At 43.6% G+C, this 17374-nt stretch overlaps 1 protein-coding gene across 1 annotated transcript in view; it reads right to left on the bottom strand.

Annotated features, from left to right (window-relative positions):
• RHOQ (ras homolog family member Q) overlaps positions 1 to 17374 on the bottom strand; it is a 24706-nt gene extending 7332 nt beyond the window's left edge. The window contains exons 1-4 of the mRNA XM_068400220.1: positions 17167 to 17374; positions 16974 to 17032; positions 1167 to 1331; positions 488 to 583 (exon numbers count right to left, since the gene is read on the bottom strand). Of these exons, the coding sequence (XP_068256321.1) occupies positions 488 to 583; positions 1167 to 1331; positions 16974 to 17032; positions 17167 to 17308 (462 nt within the window). The 5' untranslated portion in view covers positions 17309 to 17374. The remainder of the gene's footprint in view (positions 1 to 487; positions 584 to 1166; positions 1332 to 16973; positions 17033 to 17166) is intronic.

Below are 17374 nucleotides of genomic sequence, written 5' to 3'. Positions count from 1 at the left end.
CTAAGGTATTTTTGATAATTAAACAGCAAAAAAGAATTACAGAATTACATGACCAAGTTATGTTTCAAAAATAAGACTTTATAAGTAAGTGTCCTGATAAGCATTATCCACGCAGCATGTTAAAGTGGTAGTATAGCATTCTCAAATAATTTTTTAAAGATGCTTCCAACATTTTGCTTGAGCAGGAGAGGTCCCTTCCAACCTCAACCACTCTGTCATTTTAACTCTCTCTGACAAACGCTTACGTAGTTTTTAGGAGTGTCTACACAGAAAGTTACAACTATTACTAACAGGGAAGTGCTATTACACAGGTCTGCTTGTTAGCTGTATTCAACAATGTAAGTAAATATTGCTAACTGGCAACAAAAGGTTGCATACGTTGACTGATAAAAGAAATGGGCAAAGTGGTAAAGGAAGAAAAAGTCAATTGGAAATAGGGTTTTCTGGTTCTTTTCTACTTGGTTTAATTTAGGAGTATCCAGTTTACCTCTTTTGCTAACTTCTGTCCTTGCTCCACAGATACGGGCTTCTCTTTCATATCGTTCAGTCTTGCCAGAGTTTTTGGGTCATCGCGAAGATCAATCTAGCAAGAAAGATTGCAGTCATGTTGGAATACTTTTTCTAAACAAAAGTCAGCAGACTATATGATAACCCTCTTTTTAAAGAAGAATTATTTATTTAATGGAGTATTACATGTATAAAAATGGAGTCAAGTCATGATTTAGACCCTTCCTGATCCAAAAACCCTGGAAATTTAAGCTCTGAACAACTACTACTAATCCAGAAAGAACAAACATTTATTCTGTAATTCAGCTCTTCAATTAGATGTGATCATCTCAGAATACCAGAACGTATATCCAGCAGTGGCAGAAAGATTAACCCAAACATAATACCAACACATGCGGGTCACTTGGTAATTGAAGCCCTGTCCACTGCCCTCAAGAAGCAAAAGGAGATCGTCTCGCTTCTCCCCTATGAACAAAATGGAGGTAGCTCATTAGAGAACACCACAGATCTAGGTTTTTCTGCCACCTGTTAGGGTCTTTCCTCTAAAGCCAGAAGGAGGTGCTGCTCAGGTCCTGTCGGGCCTGAACTGCCAGCCCAAAGAAAAGGCACCACACAATGATCTGAATTGTTAAAATAAAGTAGAACAGAACCAGATATACCTGTGTTCCTACTAGTAAAAAGGGAACATTAGGTGCATATTCCTTCAACTCCGGTACCCACTCTTCCTTCACATTTTGAAATGAAGCAGGGTTTACCACTGAGAAGCAGATAAGGAAGACATCGGTCATAGGATAAGATAAAGGTCTCAGACGATCATAGTCTTCCTGAGAAAGAAAAATTCTGTTATCTGCAATATTAAATTGTTGCTTGTATTTTGTTAATTTTAACAGTTATATTCAGAAACTGTATTCATATTTCAGGAATTTTGTTGAGGCAAACTTTCTGAATGTTTACAACTACTCCAGGTTAGTTAGTGTGGCTGTTAGAGCAAAATCTGCATATGAGGGTAACTATACATCAATATAAATATTTTGAAAAGTGTGTTAATACTGATAGTAACTGACTTCTGTACAAGAATATACAGAAGACTACCCTTTAAAAAAGCTTTTTTTTCTTTAAGTGAAAACTATGGTTCAAACATACATACTTGCAGATCAAAGGTTAGCATTTGTTTGACCAAAGAGAAATAAGCAGATGTGACTGCTATAGAGCCATCCAGGTTATACAAAGCTAGGATAGATTAAGACTATTTAATGCACTTAAATGTTCTCTTTTGGATCATATGTAGAGGTGATATTTAAGGCCCTCCTTAGAGTTTTCTTTCTGTCTTGTTGCTGGTATTCAGGGCAAACGAAGTAAGGATCAGAAGGGACCTCTTTTGTCCGGACTCTGCTTTCTGTAAGCAAGCCCAGCAGAGTAGGAAGGAACAAGAATTAAGGATCAAGAACACTATCAGGGGAACATTAATGCCCTTTTTGGGGGGAAGCTGGTGTTAAAAGATTATTATTTGGGTCATTTAGAGCCATAGCATTTAAAGCCACCAGTCCTACTGCCAGGGCATACAGTACCCTGGCAACTGAGGTACGTAGGAGCACTGTCCCTGTTCTAAAACAGTTCTCTCCAGCAAGAGAGAAAGTAGATTTTGCCACATTTTTTAGCTAAAAGCAGGAGGGAACATGCCCCAGCTTCTCTCTGCAAGGCTTCCTTTGGTCTATGGCAGTGAACCAATGCCTTAGTATTCCTACCTTAGGCTTTTATTTTTTTTAACATGCATAACTAAGACTGAGCCCAGGCACTGCAGAGACAGTGAAGAATTCTGGTTTTACGCCTTCTCTTCCACAATAAACACCAGTTTATTATGGCTGCTGCAACAGCCTCCCTCTTCCCCATGTAAGCTCCTCATCTCAATTAAATCTCACAAATACTGGAATGATTTGTTCATTAAACATAGAGACAGAAATGTAATTCAACTCCATGTTTGAAACGAGCCAGAAAATTAAATTTTGGTTTCCTTGTCAACAGTCACATTACCAGATTATTAACCTATAGTTGCACCCTCAAAAAAGCCCATCATGGATTAGTTGCTAAGTTTTAAAGATGGTGTCACTAGAATTTCAGAAAACATGTGAGAACTTCCTCAGAACAGTTTCTGCTAGACCCACCTTTTCATTTGGAAGTCAACAGCTATGGGAAGAGGGCTGTTATCACGAAATGGAGAAAAGACAAGCACTGGAGGAAACTGCACTAGCAAGGAGGTGACCATTGGCCAGTACTCTTCAGTGTCTACTTACACAATATTCTTATTTGTAATCAGTATTCTCACGTGCCATTTTGATTATACACTCTACTGCCAGTCTTGTATACTCTACAGTTCCATCACTAAGGTAGAGCATGCTTAGCTGTAAACATGGGCTCCCAATTTCACAACCACAGTAACTGACACTACTGTGAAACTACAACATTTGACAGGCCTTTCTGAAGATCACTTGTTTCCCTGCTAGTGTCAGGCTCCTATCCTGATTCAAAAGAATAAACCAGTAACCATGTCTTTTCCACATCTGTGGACGTTCATCATAGAAAGCAGGAATAACTTTAAGAACATCACAACAGCAACTTGAAACTATTCAAAGTTCAATTCTTTTTTTAAGCATGTATTTTACATTTCACTTCTACTACTGAATATAGTTAGATCCTGCTCAGGGTTGCCACTCTGTTTTCTGGGGTGGTGCTCAAAATCCTAAAAGAAGCTTCCCAACTGCAAATTACACTGGTCCCTGGAGTACAAAATCTGCAAGCAAGAGCATGCAGGCAGATCCGTCAGTTGCCCTCAAATCCAGCTCTACTAAATCATCTCAGGGTATTACTGAATACATTTTCTTATTAAAAAAAAATCTAGTTTAAAGTCGTAATTTGTTCCTCCCACCAAAGAGCTGCCTTTACTACACTCAACATTTTCTAAAAATCTCACATCTGGGTTACAATAACTAGAATACTGTCTGCATTAAATGCTGGAAGGGAGAAAACATTTCACTGTCACCAGAAATTACTGTTAGTCCACTAACCTTAAAATATCTCTTTAGTTAATCCACTTCAAATTACAGACGGACTTTTTACTCATAGCAAATACTAATAATTTTCTGATCTCAAAGCAGAGTTACATTTGCATGGCTTACTTCAAAACTTTCATATTTAGTTTATCTTTTTAAATCCCATTGGATAGAAATCCTTGTACATTTAGCCACATCTTGGTACTGCACCTTACTTCACATGTATTCATCAGCAGTCATCTGGGAGTGAGCAACGTTACCGCTTTTTAAGGTGTGTGCGTTGCTGAACTCCTTCTGTGCCCCTGCATCTATTTATATGCCTCTTGATTTATACCCTGTCCCATCTGCACTGGGCAAGCTGTGGGCCCATTCTGTGTAATTAAGAAGTTAAACTGAAGGCAAGTACAGTGTGATTGGATACATCATGTGCCACGGCCAAAAATGTACATGGTATTCACTACAGTGACTTGATTGCATTTATGCTTACTTAAATTAACAGAGAATCTGGCTATACCCACCATTCCTGCTGCTTGAAACCAGCCAGTGCTGTCAGGCTCTCCTTTAAACCTTGTCGGTGCTGTGAAAATTAGGTTCGTATTCATACTAATAATGGCAGGTAATTCTAACAGCCTCCCACCACATGATTAGACTGGTCCTGGGTCCTCCTAAGAGAGACCCTGGCTTAAATATTACCAGCATCTAGTAGGCTATCTGTGCTTAAAGACTCCTTCTGCTCCCCAACAGCCCCTCAGAAACAGCAATCAAACCTGAAAACTTTCTCTGATGTCTTGGGCCTAAATAACTGCTGCACTTGGTAGAACAATCTGAAATACTAAATGAATTTAGACTGAATATTAGAGAAGCCTGGAAAAATCTGATTGCTTCAACTATGATTTATTTCCTGAATCTAGGGTAAGGGAAATAAATGTGGTTTACTCTAAAATTAAATGCAACGACAAAATCTAATTATACTAGCTAGTCAACATAAATTCTAATTTGAGTGCATGTACATACCACAGTGTACAGCAATTAGACTTCCAATCTAATTGGGGGAGGCACTGCGTGTATATTTAGGCGTTAAAAATATTTAAAGAATTTAACTGGAATATTTCAAGAATTTGAATAAGATGGGCAAAGAAAGCCACTAAGTATCAAAATATGCAGTACAAGTCTCAAAAACTCCAGGCTATAATAGTGAAATGGCTCATTCTCCAACATACTCTGGACTTTAAAAAAAAAATTGTTCACTGTTTGCTGAAGCAGATGAATACAGATAGGAAAACATGATAAAAAGATGAGAGTTTTAATAACTTTAAACAAATTGGACACAAGTATGTTGCCTTAATTAGCGTGATATGGAGCTGTGATCCCTATAAAAGATACGACATTGCAGCAGGACTGTCCATCGTTTACCTAGTATCTCTGTGGTAACCCAGAACAGCTGCCAGTGGAGAACAGACATGGAAAAGGAGATGAGATAGAGGAACTAATGACTTGACTTGGCTTCACAACTAGAAACTGGAAAGGACTGTTTGGGTTTTTCGTTTTGTTTTGTTTTTAAGAGAGGAGAATGGAAATTCATACTTTTAAATTTTCATTTTGCCCTAGTTTTGATATTCTGCAGGTAAGTCTAGCATTGCCTTCATCTTAGCTCCTTAACATCTCTCCTTTAGGTCTCTTTTTCCATGTTATAGTACCTAATGATCTGCCTCGCTGCAATTTTCTGCTGCCTCATACTTGAATACTGAATCACTGATTTTCACTATTTTGGATGTTAGGGTGGATTTGTTTTAAGATGTCCAAAATTTGGCTATTTCTTTTCCTGACATTTACCTGCTCAAAAACAGAGGTCTTGAGGAACTTTTTGTACGCAGACTGAAGAATGGTATTGCAATTCTGCAGCATTACATTCTTCTTCATTTCAAGGGTTTGCTCAGACTAAAAGCATTTCAAGTTGTACAACTGATTTTGAACTAACACTTTTGCCCAATTCCATGGATATCAGCTGAGAGACATAGTTAAAACACACACAAACTGTATTCCTAGCTTGCCATTGACACAATATGTAGCCCAGAGCAAATTATTATCCCCTCTCTACTTGCATCTTCCCACCTGTAGGGGTTTGCTAGCTTAATAATGCACTAGTCTTTGCAAAGCACTCCAAACGCCTTTGATGTACATAGCTTATGTGGAATGGGATATTTTTTAAAAAAATAAACTAAGACAAAGTGAAGTCTAATAATTTCTAGACAACCTTCCTGACCCACAAAAAGCATTAGTTCCTTGTATTTCTTAGAAAACTGAAGAGGTGCAGGCACACTGAGATCCCATAGTACTAGAGCCCCGTAGCTCCCGTTTTATGGTGTCACGTTCCTCCCTGCCCAAGTTAAAGTGATGGGGACAGAGGTCCTTACTCCTCTCTCAGTGATGTGAGACCACAGGCCTCTTTCTCCTCTAGAATGGTATTAGGGTCTCTCTGTCTGATTTGTAGGGATGAAAGGCAATTAGAGGAGTCACCTTTGCAGTCAATACCTTCCCACGCCTTGACCAAGACCTTTGGGGAAATTCATACCTCTCAGATCTGCTGTTACAGGTAGCAAAGAAGATGTTAACCTAGACCTGTTTGTTTGATTTTTTTTTCCGTGCAAATATGAGGGCTAGGGTCTTTAAGCAAATGGGAAAAAAACAAATTCTGGTATGTCATTAACATTGTGGCAGGGGCCCTGGGCAAGGTGGGTCCTGCTTATGTTTTAATCCAGGCCCTGTGTTTCGTACTCTCATGGAACCAAAGTAGTTAATGATTTTAATGTGTTTTGCAGCTTAGGAACAAAATTTTAACGATACATCTCCAGTTATATCATACTGACATACTCTTAAAAGCAAAAGGATAAGCCTATTTCTTTTCTATTCTGAGCAGGTATAAAGCGGATGGGAGGGAACAAAATAAAGCTTGTACCACTGGAAGAAAAACTGTAGCTCAACAACTCTAGGTTTGTGACCTCTGTGTTAGCAACCATCTGTTGCTTTCACAGCTTAGAACAGCACTCGTAAGAGGAGGTTCTCACTCCCAACCATCTGTTTTTAGAGGGGAAGCCAAAAATAGACATCAGGCAGAGTTGCTAGAGGAATCCAACCTTCATGCAGTGATGGGTAATCACTACTGCTGCTCAGAGGGTCCCAGTGAGGCACACATATGTCACTTGCTGGCTTCTGCAGAGCAAAATCCCAGCCAAAAGTCCAAGTTTTAACCCTATGAAATTAGTAGGGCTTGGTAACAACAGTTTAAAGTCCTCTCTCAATAAGAATTGCTGTGCTTTCATTTTTGAAGTGCATTTCAAAGCTGTCCTTCAAGACTGCTTTTTTCATAGTTTTCCTCCCTGAAAATAAATTTCCCTTTCAGAAGGCCCACTGTAATATTTTGGAAAACATTAACGAGTGAACCATAACAACTACTGCATCTAACACGTGCCTCAGGGACTTAGTAACACCTCATCGTTACCCCAGTGGACACATCCTGCCGTCTCCCCCAGATTACTTGGAATTAAAGGCTGATCTGCAGCTTTGCCATAAGCACCAGGCAAAGCCTCCGAGAGCAACTGCCTGCTCCAGAGGCACACCAGGAAACAGACCTCACCCCGCTGAATCACCCTGTGGTTTCTGATTCTAGGAGGTGCTTGGGTGGGGGAGGAGAGAGAGGGAAGTGGTCTGTCCTGCCCCATGCCAAGCACAAATCGCTTCCCTGGCTAAAAAAACCTCCGAATTTTTTCAGTCTGGGCTGTACAACGCTGTAACCCCTTGCAAGGACGGAGGGGTGGAGTGTCCCCAGGACACTGGCTTCCTGGCACTGCCGCTCACAAGGCACCACTAATGCAGGACCATTTGGCAAGCTGCACAGGATTGCCATAAAACGTTTGCTTGTCCAATTCTGCAACCCAAGCCCTGTTACGCTGATCGCTACGTTTGATTTTTCAGTCGCCTACATCTGTAGCCGCTAGCTTCTGAATATGCAAAACAAGATGTGATTATTCCCTGGCTGCAAGGGGAAAAGTGCACTGCAGACCTGTCTGTCTCCTCACAGGCTTCTGGGGATACAGTTTGCATTGCTAAAGAAAGCAGAATTGTCCTGTTGTGGCTTGTCCGCACAGGTTTCCCAGGGAGTGTAAAAAGCTGCCGATTTGGGCCCAGCATCTATTTTTAATTTCTAGAAAAGGCTGCAAGAATGCAGGGTAAGTGCTCTTTCATTGTACTCTAAAAAGGAAGTAAGCTGATCTAAATCCATCTCTAAATTCCGGTGAGGAGGACTGTTCAAAGAAGGTATGAATTATACATTGAAAAAGCCCAGGATTTGTGAATTACCTTTTTTTTTTTGACAAACCTTTCCTTCTGGCATATTTGAGGACTGTGCAGCTGCTTACATGTCTGAAAAGCTTTTTGGTATAGAGAGAAATAACTAGCTGGAAGATGGAGCCTAGTAAGATGGATTTTAGAGCATTAGAGACAAGGAGGACAGAATATTCCTTTAATTATATACAAAATTGCCCTTAAGTGATCAGAATTGATCCCAGTCTTAATGTGGGATTTAATACTGTCCAAATCCTACATCTTGCCATGTGGTGATGCTAAACTATTTTCCTAGACAGTCTCAACAGAACACTCCCTCTCCTTTCTGTCACCACAGGAACTTCAACATGCTGGCTTCTTCGTGGTTTTCTAAAAGTGGAAGTCTCTGAATTTTCTCTGTAAGACTTATTATTTTAGCATCTGGAACAACAGAACATGGATTCAACGGACTGCAAGCAGTATCGGCAAGCACGGTTTCACTTAAACACTTTCTACCAATTGCTTATCCACCAATTGCTTATCCACTACGGAGCTCTTAAGAAGTGGCAGAGTAACTGCCATGGACAAGCCCCTCCACTCCTTACCCATGAGGAATCACAAGGCTGCGGTGCGTTCCTGCGCCGGTTCCTTTCTCACCATCGGTGACCTTATGAACAGCACTCTTCCTACACAGGACTTCTACTTTCTCCCAGAAAGGAATTCACCCCAGTTCTGGTGACTGCAGCCATGAACAATCAGGATTTTCCATTCTTTCAGATACGGGCAACCAAAGAAAAAAAATAAAATTCACCCTGGCACAGGGGATCTGGTCAGATCCTCTGCAGAACCGGCTCTTTGGCAAGACGGGTTCTTTAACTTTATTTTTACAGAAGAATATGACCATCAACAAATCTGTTCTCACAGGGGAAACAGACTATGGAATAGAGAAGGTTTAATATAGTTATCCTTATCATATCAGATGTGTCTTTTCATTTACTAACTATATAAATCCTGCCCAGAAAAGAAAGACTGATCAGTTAGGTGTCCCATTCCCTTTCACTTTTTACAAATAAACCCCAAAAGCACGTTCTTCGGTCTAGTGTTGAGCAACAGCTTTGTAAGATAGAAGACTAAGCCTTCACACTGACTCCTCAAGATTAATGCCCATCGTGCAACTTCTCAGAAGACAAAGTGCCAGAGTACCGGTGCCATTATGTGCACATTGAATAAACACATCATGGTGAAAGAGTTTCTGGAATTAAAGGAGTTCCTAAGAGTCTTCTGCACCTCGTCCCATTTTTCAGGGCTAACAGCTTCCATTGAAGAACGTGGTAAAACGCTCAGCGCTTGCACTGCAGCAGATGTTAAGGCAGTTGAAAAACTGCCTACGGTTTTTCTTTCTTAAGTGAGGAATATGTGAGCCATCTCACTGCCCGTGGCTGGGCCGTCTGTTGGTCGTAACTAAAGATGCAGCCCAGGTCACGCCTGGCATCCATCCCTTATTGACTCCGCCACTGCATCCCAACTGGAAATCAGACCAACAAGGAAGCAGCATTAAGTCCTACAGATGATCTTACAGCATTCACGGCTACATCTAATTTAGAGCACAAGCTGCCTGAGGCACTTTCAGTCCGTGTTTTATTCATCTGAAGCAATAAGCTCACCTAGGATGCTGATAGATGTGCCTTTGCTCTGGAGAATAATGCTGCCACCTGCATTTTTATACGCACACCGGCGAATGCCAGCCATCACAACGAATTATTGCACATGTGCCACAACATGGATGCAGCACAGAGCAGGATTAGAACAGATTGAGGACAGTAGCTGCTAACGCGTCAAATGACACAACCTCTTCAGAACTGCTGAAAGCGTCGTGTAGCGTTCAGACGCATTTTTCTTCACACAAATCATCCAGTCACCAATCCAAACCAATAGACTGCTTATAAAACCACAGAACAGAGCAGTAAAAAGATACAGTTCCCCTCCCCTCTGCCCTCATTTTGCACTTTGTCTAACTAGAGGAGGGGCAGTTTTGTTAGAAATGTAACTGCTAATTTGGAGCTTTTAAAAAAAGTCCTGAAGCTCTATCCCAAAGCATCCGTTTTAGTAATGTTGGTTTTTATAATTCACAATAAAACTACAGGATTTGAAATCAGTGTGCTTTATATTATTTCTTAAAGCCGAGGTTCCTGGAGTCTTATGAGTATATCAAGAAAAATCATATCCTTTTCACCTTTAAATGAAAGATAAATTTCTAGTACCCCACAGATACAAAGAAAACTTGAATACATGAAGCCCAAAGGCTTAAAGAAAACCCGCATCCAGCAAAGGGCAAAAGAAGTCTCAAACCATTTTGATTTTCTAGGTTTTTTAGGTAGTGGTGTCTGCGGACAGGAGTAGTTGACTCATCATTTTGAATGCCTGGGACTGACAAAACCTCAGCATTGCTGAACTAAGTTTTACATCCACTTTTTCCATGTGTTCTCAATAAAGGAACTGGAACAAAGCTTACTGAAATCAGCAAGAGGGTGCCTGCTAACACAAGAGCTTTGAATCAGACCCTAACACATGTTGTAAGTCCTTTTGCGTTGCACGTCTGCACTATGGAGGCAGTACTCCAGACTAAATTATATTTCATTTGTTTTAACTCCTGAATCAGGAGTTAGGCTATAAATGAAAAATATTCATTTTTTATACTTTTCATATTTACCAAAATATTTATTTATTCCTTTGCTCTTCGCAAAGGAAACAGATTTCAATCAAGAAGTCTGGCTATGGATCTGCTGAAAATTCCCAGGGTCTCCTGTGTTCTCTATCAGAAAAATTCTGCCAGGTCATGCCAACTTACCCAGTTGTCCCATCACTCCTGCCTCCTGCAGTACAGCCGTACATTACATGATACTCAAATGAGTGCAGGTGCACACACCATCTTAAAATGAAGTCAAGAAGTAAGAGGATATGCAATAACTTTGCGCTAGAAGAACCATAATTATTGCTTGTATTCAGTGTTGCCTTTTTAGATGGTGATGTTTGGATAGCATTGAAAGATGTCGCTGCACCTCGAAGAAATTACAAATGAGTAAAATTCAGAGGGAAGTCTGTCACAAACTAAAGGATATCTACTGACTCTTAACCTAGGAAAAAGGGATTTTTACTTGATCACATAATCAGTGTTTAGCAAAAGTCTCTCTAGGTCAGTAGTCTTCATAAAAATATGCTTTTAACGTATCAAAAATTGAAGTTTCAGAGAACCTCTCAATCTTGGGTTTGCTTTGGGTTCTTTACTTTGGTCTGCCATTAACTTACTGCGAATTTGGCGAAGACATTCTGGATCTACGTTTTCGAACACATCCCTTACATTTGATTTTAACATAACTCAGTGCCGCTATTCGGAAGTGCTGTGGGGCTTTTGACACTCTGAAAATGAAACATAACTGTCTTGAATTTCCAACATATATTTAGCAGATGCTTTTGGGAACTCAGAGCAGCATCTCCCATCCTGAGGCTCCCCATCTGGCAATAACAATACTTACCTACCTTTCTAGGAAAGATATGACGCTTGCAAAGCGTGAGTCACAGCTCTGGTGTTTGAGCGTAAGCTTTGCACTGGGATTATTATTGTTGGAAGGCCATTTTAAAAAGTGAATCTGAAAGTAAGAGTCCCTTTCTTTTTAAAGGGAAAGCCTGCCTTTGCTTGAACACCTGTCTAGAGAACTCCTGACACAGAGATCGAAGGCACTTCACCTTCTTTTGCCTTGAAAAACGTAAATTTCAGAGGGAGAATCTAGGCATGTTTTTATTTTATCTGCACATCCAGTTGTTGCTGCACAGCCATTAAATCTACGTGGCTGGCAACGTCCTGAAGCACAGAGCAGCTTCAGCGGAGGCTGAGCTATTCATAGGCCAGCACGCCGGCCAGGAGCGAGCTCACGAGCTCACAGCTTCCCAGCACCAGCTGCCAGCGATGTAAAGGGAGCGACGGAAAATGCATGTGGGAGGAGGGAGGCGCAGGGGGGAATGGATGGGGCACAGGATCTTAATTGCTAACGTTTCATTTTCAGATCTGCCAAAATCACGCTATAGGTTTCGGTGTTTACGACTCTACAGTAAAAGGGTGGCAGGCTTTGAGTTGTATGAGACCGTGCTTGCACGTGCCAGGCTTGCATTTGGTGCTTCGGCTGCGTGGTAGGTGCAACTAGGAAGGAGTAACGTGGTCTGAGGAGGGATATTTCTATTTCACAATGGACCAGGGACCAGCCAAAATGATCAGCAGCTGCCTCTCCTTTCAGTAGGATACTGAAGTGGTACCTGCTAGACCAGGGCTACCTACCAAAGCCGAGACAAACAGCCAGCAATGAGTACAAAGATTACTGCTATTTCTTCTTTTATTTATAGCAACCACCACAAGTTTGGTGACCATCCATTTTAATAACCACACCTCCACCCCTCTCTTTCCCACAGGCACATTCACAGTTATAACCATTTGTTTTTATACTTGGCCTTAACGCAGGCACTGATCTTGCTAATACTTGAGTTAGCTTTACGCACTTCAGCAGCCCAACCAACTTTAATGTAAAATTGCTTTTAACATCAGGGCCTCTGTTACAACCAAAAAATCAGTGTTATCAGAATTAAGATGGCTGCAGCTGCAACCAGAGTAGCCATTGGTATCTGAGCTGAGAAGAACCAAGTGACTTGTTCTGTTCTTGTGCTTAGCGTGTTTTGTGGCTACTCTTTTGGTGACAGCTGAGAAGGGACTGAGAGCTTTATTGCATCAGACCTATAGCTTGTCCTACACATATTAGGGCCTTTAAGGTAGAGAAATAAAAGTGTAAAGCCAAGGAACACAGTTTACCTCAGCTTTGTCCAACAAAGCCATGCTAGCATCACAACAGTAAGTGATGCTGTGGGATGTAAATGTTACTATTAGGCACCACACCATAGTAAGATACACTCTGCTCCTTCCGTACCCCGCTCTGCACTGCCCAGATGCTGGCTTGGTGCCAAACCTGCACCAGAGGGCCATGCCGTGCCTCAGCACCTCTCTTCCTGGGGCAGCAGGAGCAGCAAGGCTCTGCTCCTGCATCCCCCCCATCTTCCCTTCAGGTCCTGACAGTCCTTCACAGCAAAGACATCCAAGCAGAGCAAGGTTTCCACCTGTATGGGGTCAGCACATACTGGAGGGAAGGGACACCATGAATGAAAACCCCACAGCAAGAGGGACCAAGAAGAAGGATGGACCCCAACTGCCATTTCAAGCAGCAGCCTTCAACACGGAGCGAAATCCCCAAGAGGTAACTCCTGTGTGTCCTCCCACTTATCCCGATCATTTGGGACGTGGCAAGGGGACAGGCAGCACACTTCTTCATTAGTGCTTACAGACATTTCTCCAAAAGTTTTAACATCATGAGAGCTGCCAGTATTATTTTTGGTATTATGGAAGATCAAAACGATAATCACTTGTCACTAGTTCAAAAGCACTCCAACACGGTGAAGTTAACAGACCCCCGATGAAGCCACCGTTCTCTTCCCAGGCTGATTTTGCCACGTACCCCTGCTCAATGAAGAGCAGTACCAACACGCTGTTAGTCTCCCCGAGCAAGATATGCTACTGCAAAGCCAAAGGCATCCAAGCATCAGTATCACAAGCACCTCACATTTAAACCTCTGGGCACTGATGCTCCCAGCTCCAGGCAACGTAGGTAGGTTCCACAGTTCTCATCTTCCTGGGGAAACCAGGGCCCACTCCAAGCCCACCCAGTCTCAGCGCACGGCTGTGCAGCAGCAAGGCTAAAAGGAGCTGCCAGCTCCACCTCTGGGAGGAATGGCTGGAGGAATGTCCTCTCGGACACCACCGGCACTGAATTCCCACCCGCCTCCCTGGCGCGGGAGCCTGCCTCCACAGCTGCAAACCCAAATGGGCTCCAAGAGCCTCCGCTGCCCAGCAGTTGTACGGGCTATTTTCTGCTGAACCAGGGCCTCTGGATTTTCAGCTAGAGAAAAGCCTGCCTGAACTCACCCACACCCAAAGCAGGGAAGGTCTGTCTGCATATAAACTGAGATTTGTGAACCACTAGTGGCATTTTTCCTTGCTATATATAACCTGGAAAAAAATGGGATTTTAATAGATTTATTCTCAACCTACTTTAAACTCACAAAGATATGAGGCATTATGTCATTGGTGTAGTTACTACACGTGATCCTGTCTTGTGAACAAGTGAGCTAGAAATGAGTACTGGATGCCATGAACTCAAAAGCTTGCAACTCCTCTGCCAAAGAGAAGTCTGTCACAAGTTGCTAAACACATAACCACGCAAGCTAAAGAGACCCACAGGCTGATAAGTCAGTATTTCAGGGCGATGAGCCTGCTGTGCACCAGCTAGAAATGAAAAGGTCTTTAATCCTTGCTCTGCTATGGGCTTCCTGCATGGTTATGGAGTAGGTCACTGTCTGAACCTCCATTTACCCCCTCGCTCCTCTTCCCCCAAAATGAGACCTGTAGATTGTACCTGTGTACTCTATCCAGAGCTGGGAGTATAAACACACTGAAGACTGTGAACTGCTGAGATATCACAGTGATCACGCACTGCCAGTTTTGATAAAATGATACTATCAGGCCAGTGTTTTACAGTAAAATTATTTGGGGGTGACAGACTTAGAAACAAAAGCACTGATGTATGCTGGCACAGAAATCCCAACTTTGAGCAGCAAAGAATCCAAGCCATACAGAAGTCTGTGCAAGCAGCAGGCGTGTACCAGATGCAGCACGCTGTTTCCTCAACACAAGAAGGCACCATCAACTCATGTCTTTTCTGCTCTTCACTATAAGTATTTAAGCTTTAAAGTAAGCTTCCTGTTATTGCATAGCTTTGGGAAGATGGGCTTGTCAGGATGCTCTCTGATGAAGCAGCTAAAAGAATTAAATTGCTGGACTGGCATCTTCACACAGACTCTCCTCCTTAGTTGTCCTGGATGTTGGAATGGGGCTGCCCATGGGAGCCCCAGATGTCCACCAGTTCCCCAACCATGCTGAAGCGGGATGGGGATAATGGTAAATATTTTACTAGCACCACAGGTCTGACTAAAAGGGGAGTTTTGCCAAGACCAGATATATCTGTAAAGGTAGCCTCATTGAAACACCCTCCATGAGCTGAGGCTCCTCTGAATTAGGCCAGCAAGATCTGGTCCTGGGTACACGCGAAACTGCTCTGTAATTCAAACTTAAGACTTCAGCTTCTCAAAAATTGGAAAAAAAAAGCTTACGTCAACTTTTTACACATCTGGATATACAATTTCATACTGAAAAGCTTTTCTTAGTGTAAGAGGAATACCTTCGCTTGCTGTTTGCTGCAAACTGGCCGGTTTACCCCGATAGCTTTTGAGGAGGCCAAAGGTCACTCGGTTTTGTACTCAGCACATTCAGGCAGAGTGGGATACCACAAAACCACCTTAGTTAAGGTTACACAGAGCTAACAACACATGCTCCCATTAATAGCAACAAGCCAGCACAAGCAGTTTGAGATGGCATCCACAAATAAGCTATGTGTACGTACAGTAGTGCTAGGGTTGCTTTCACATTTTCCAATGCTCATTATAAAAAAAGAGAAAAATAGTTGCATATTAACCAAATGCTTTAGTTGCCTGAGCACTAGATCCTCATTTTGTAACCTACTTAAGGAATATTTTACAAGCTGTGTTTTGAACCACTTACTACTGAAAAACAGGACTATGACAGTAATAAGAAATGCACTCAGTTGGCATAAGTTTCACTAGTTTGTGTTTACGACAGTGAGATGACAATCATGAAGTCAGTCTGTTTGGGAAGAGTCTCACCCTTCAGGTATCAGCTTTCTGGAAATGGGGCCTTATCCTACAATTCTCATGAAATTAATTTTATTACTGATTTCAGGTCTAACAAAGATATAAAAGACCAGTTAAAGCTGCCTCCCTTACTTAAGGCTGTATGCAGATCTAAAAAGGTACACTAATTCAGGCAGCAGTTGTTCAAGTACATATAGGAATATCATGGTTAAAAAATACAGCTTCAGTCCATGCGAGTCCAGCGAAATTATCTTATTAGTTGCTCTTTACAACAAGGAAGCACGTCTGAAGTCATGTGAGACCAAAACACATGCTCACACTGCAAGAAGAAGTCTTAATGTAAGGAATACACAACTTGACAAAAACCCATGCAGCATTTCTGTATATGCTCCGCGCCTCCTTGGGAGATGCCTGCACCTCCCGGGGTCAGGCCCTTCCCAAACTGTTTTGCTTCTGATCTTTAACCCAGGAGACCGGGCTCGGCCCACGGCTGGTGTTGTGCAAGTTAAGCTGACCAAAAAGTGACTTGAATAATGGAGCCCTTTAGTAGCCGCTACACCAGTGACCCCTCCAAACATCAAGTATTTTATCCATCATTAAAGTTACTTAGGACACCTCCTGACATAGCATCTTACAAAACAGGCTGTAACAATCTTAACCAAATGAATCACTTGAATTGCCTGGGATAGCAGAGGAAACCCACGTTATCTGAAAGGCAGTGGCGGAGAGTTACATTTTATTATTTTCCACCTGAACAACTCTCTTTAGCTATTTAAGAGCTGTAAACCGTAAACAAGGCAAGCTGCTGCTGCCTGGGGCTCTATCCGACCCGACGCGCTGGAGGCGGCAGGTCCCCCCCGTGCTAAGCGGGCACACTGCCCCCCACCTGGGGGCCGGCGGGAGGGTCGGCACTCCGCGGGGTGGACCCGGGGCCCTGCCCGGCCCGGAGCGCTGCAAGCACCGGCAGAGCCTGGGCCGGGCACGCCGCCTCCCCCGCTCCCAGCGCCGGGCGATGCCGTGGAGCCCCGGCCGCAGCTCCCCCGGAGCCGGCCGCGCACCGCTAAAAATAAAGCCCGTCTCCACCCGCCCTCGGGCACATGCGTTGGATCCATAGTTTTCTTTTAAAGCCGGTTTTTATCAATCGCCCCCCCCGCTCCCCGCGCCGACCCGCCTCTGAATCACCCAGCCCGGACCGCAGCCCTGCGAATAACTTCAGCGCCGGGAGCGCCGCGGGGCCGGGGCCGGGTCGGGGGGCCGCGGGCAGCGGTCGGCACTCACCTGGCCGGCGGTGTCGTACAGCCCCAGCAGGTACTGCTTGCCCCCGACGGTAACGCTGACTGCGAGGGGGGAGAAACACAGCGGGTGAAGGGGGGGCAAACCCTGGCCGAACCCCCCCCTCCGCCCCCCGGCAGGGTGAGGGGGGTGGGAGGGCGGCTGCCACCGCCGGCGGCCGGGCCCCCTGCCCGCTCACCTGCGTAGTGGTCGAAGACGGTGGGCACGTACTCCTCGGGGAAGGCGTCGTTGGCGTAGCTCATCAGCAGGCACGTCTTGCCCACGGCGCCGTCCCCCACCACCACGCACTTCAGCATGACCGCCGCGCTGCCATGGGCCATGGCCGGAGCCCGCCCTCATGGCCCCGCGGGCGCGCCCCGCCGCGCCGGGCCCCCCGGCATCGCCAC

The sequence above is a fragment of the Nyctibius grandis genome, chromosome 1 (genome assembly GCF_013368605.1).
Source record: "Nyctibius grandis isolate bNycGra1 chromosome 1, bNycGra1.pri, whole genome shotgun sequence".
Classification (NCBI taxonomy): domain Eukaryota; kingdom Metazoa; phylum Chordata; class Aves; order Nyctibiiformes; family Nyctibiidae; genus Nyctibius; species Nyctibius grandis.
This window is presented reverse-complemented; position numbering and strand designations above follow the sequence as displayed.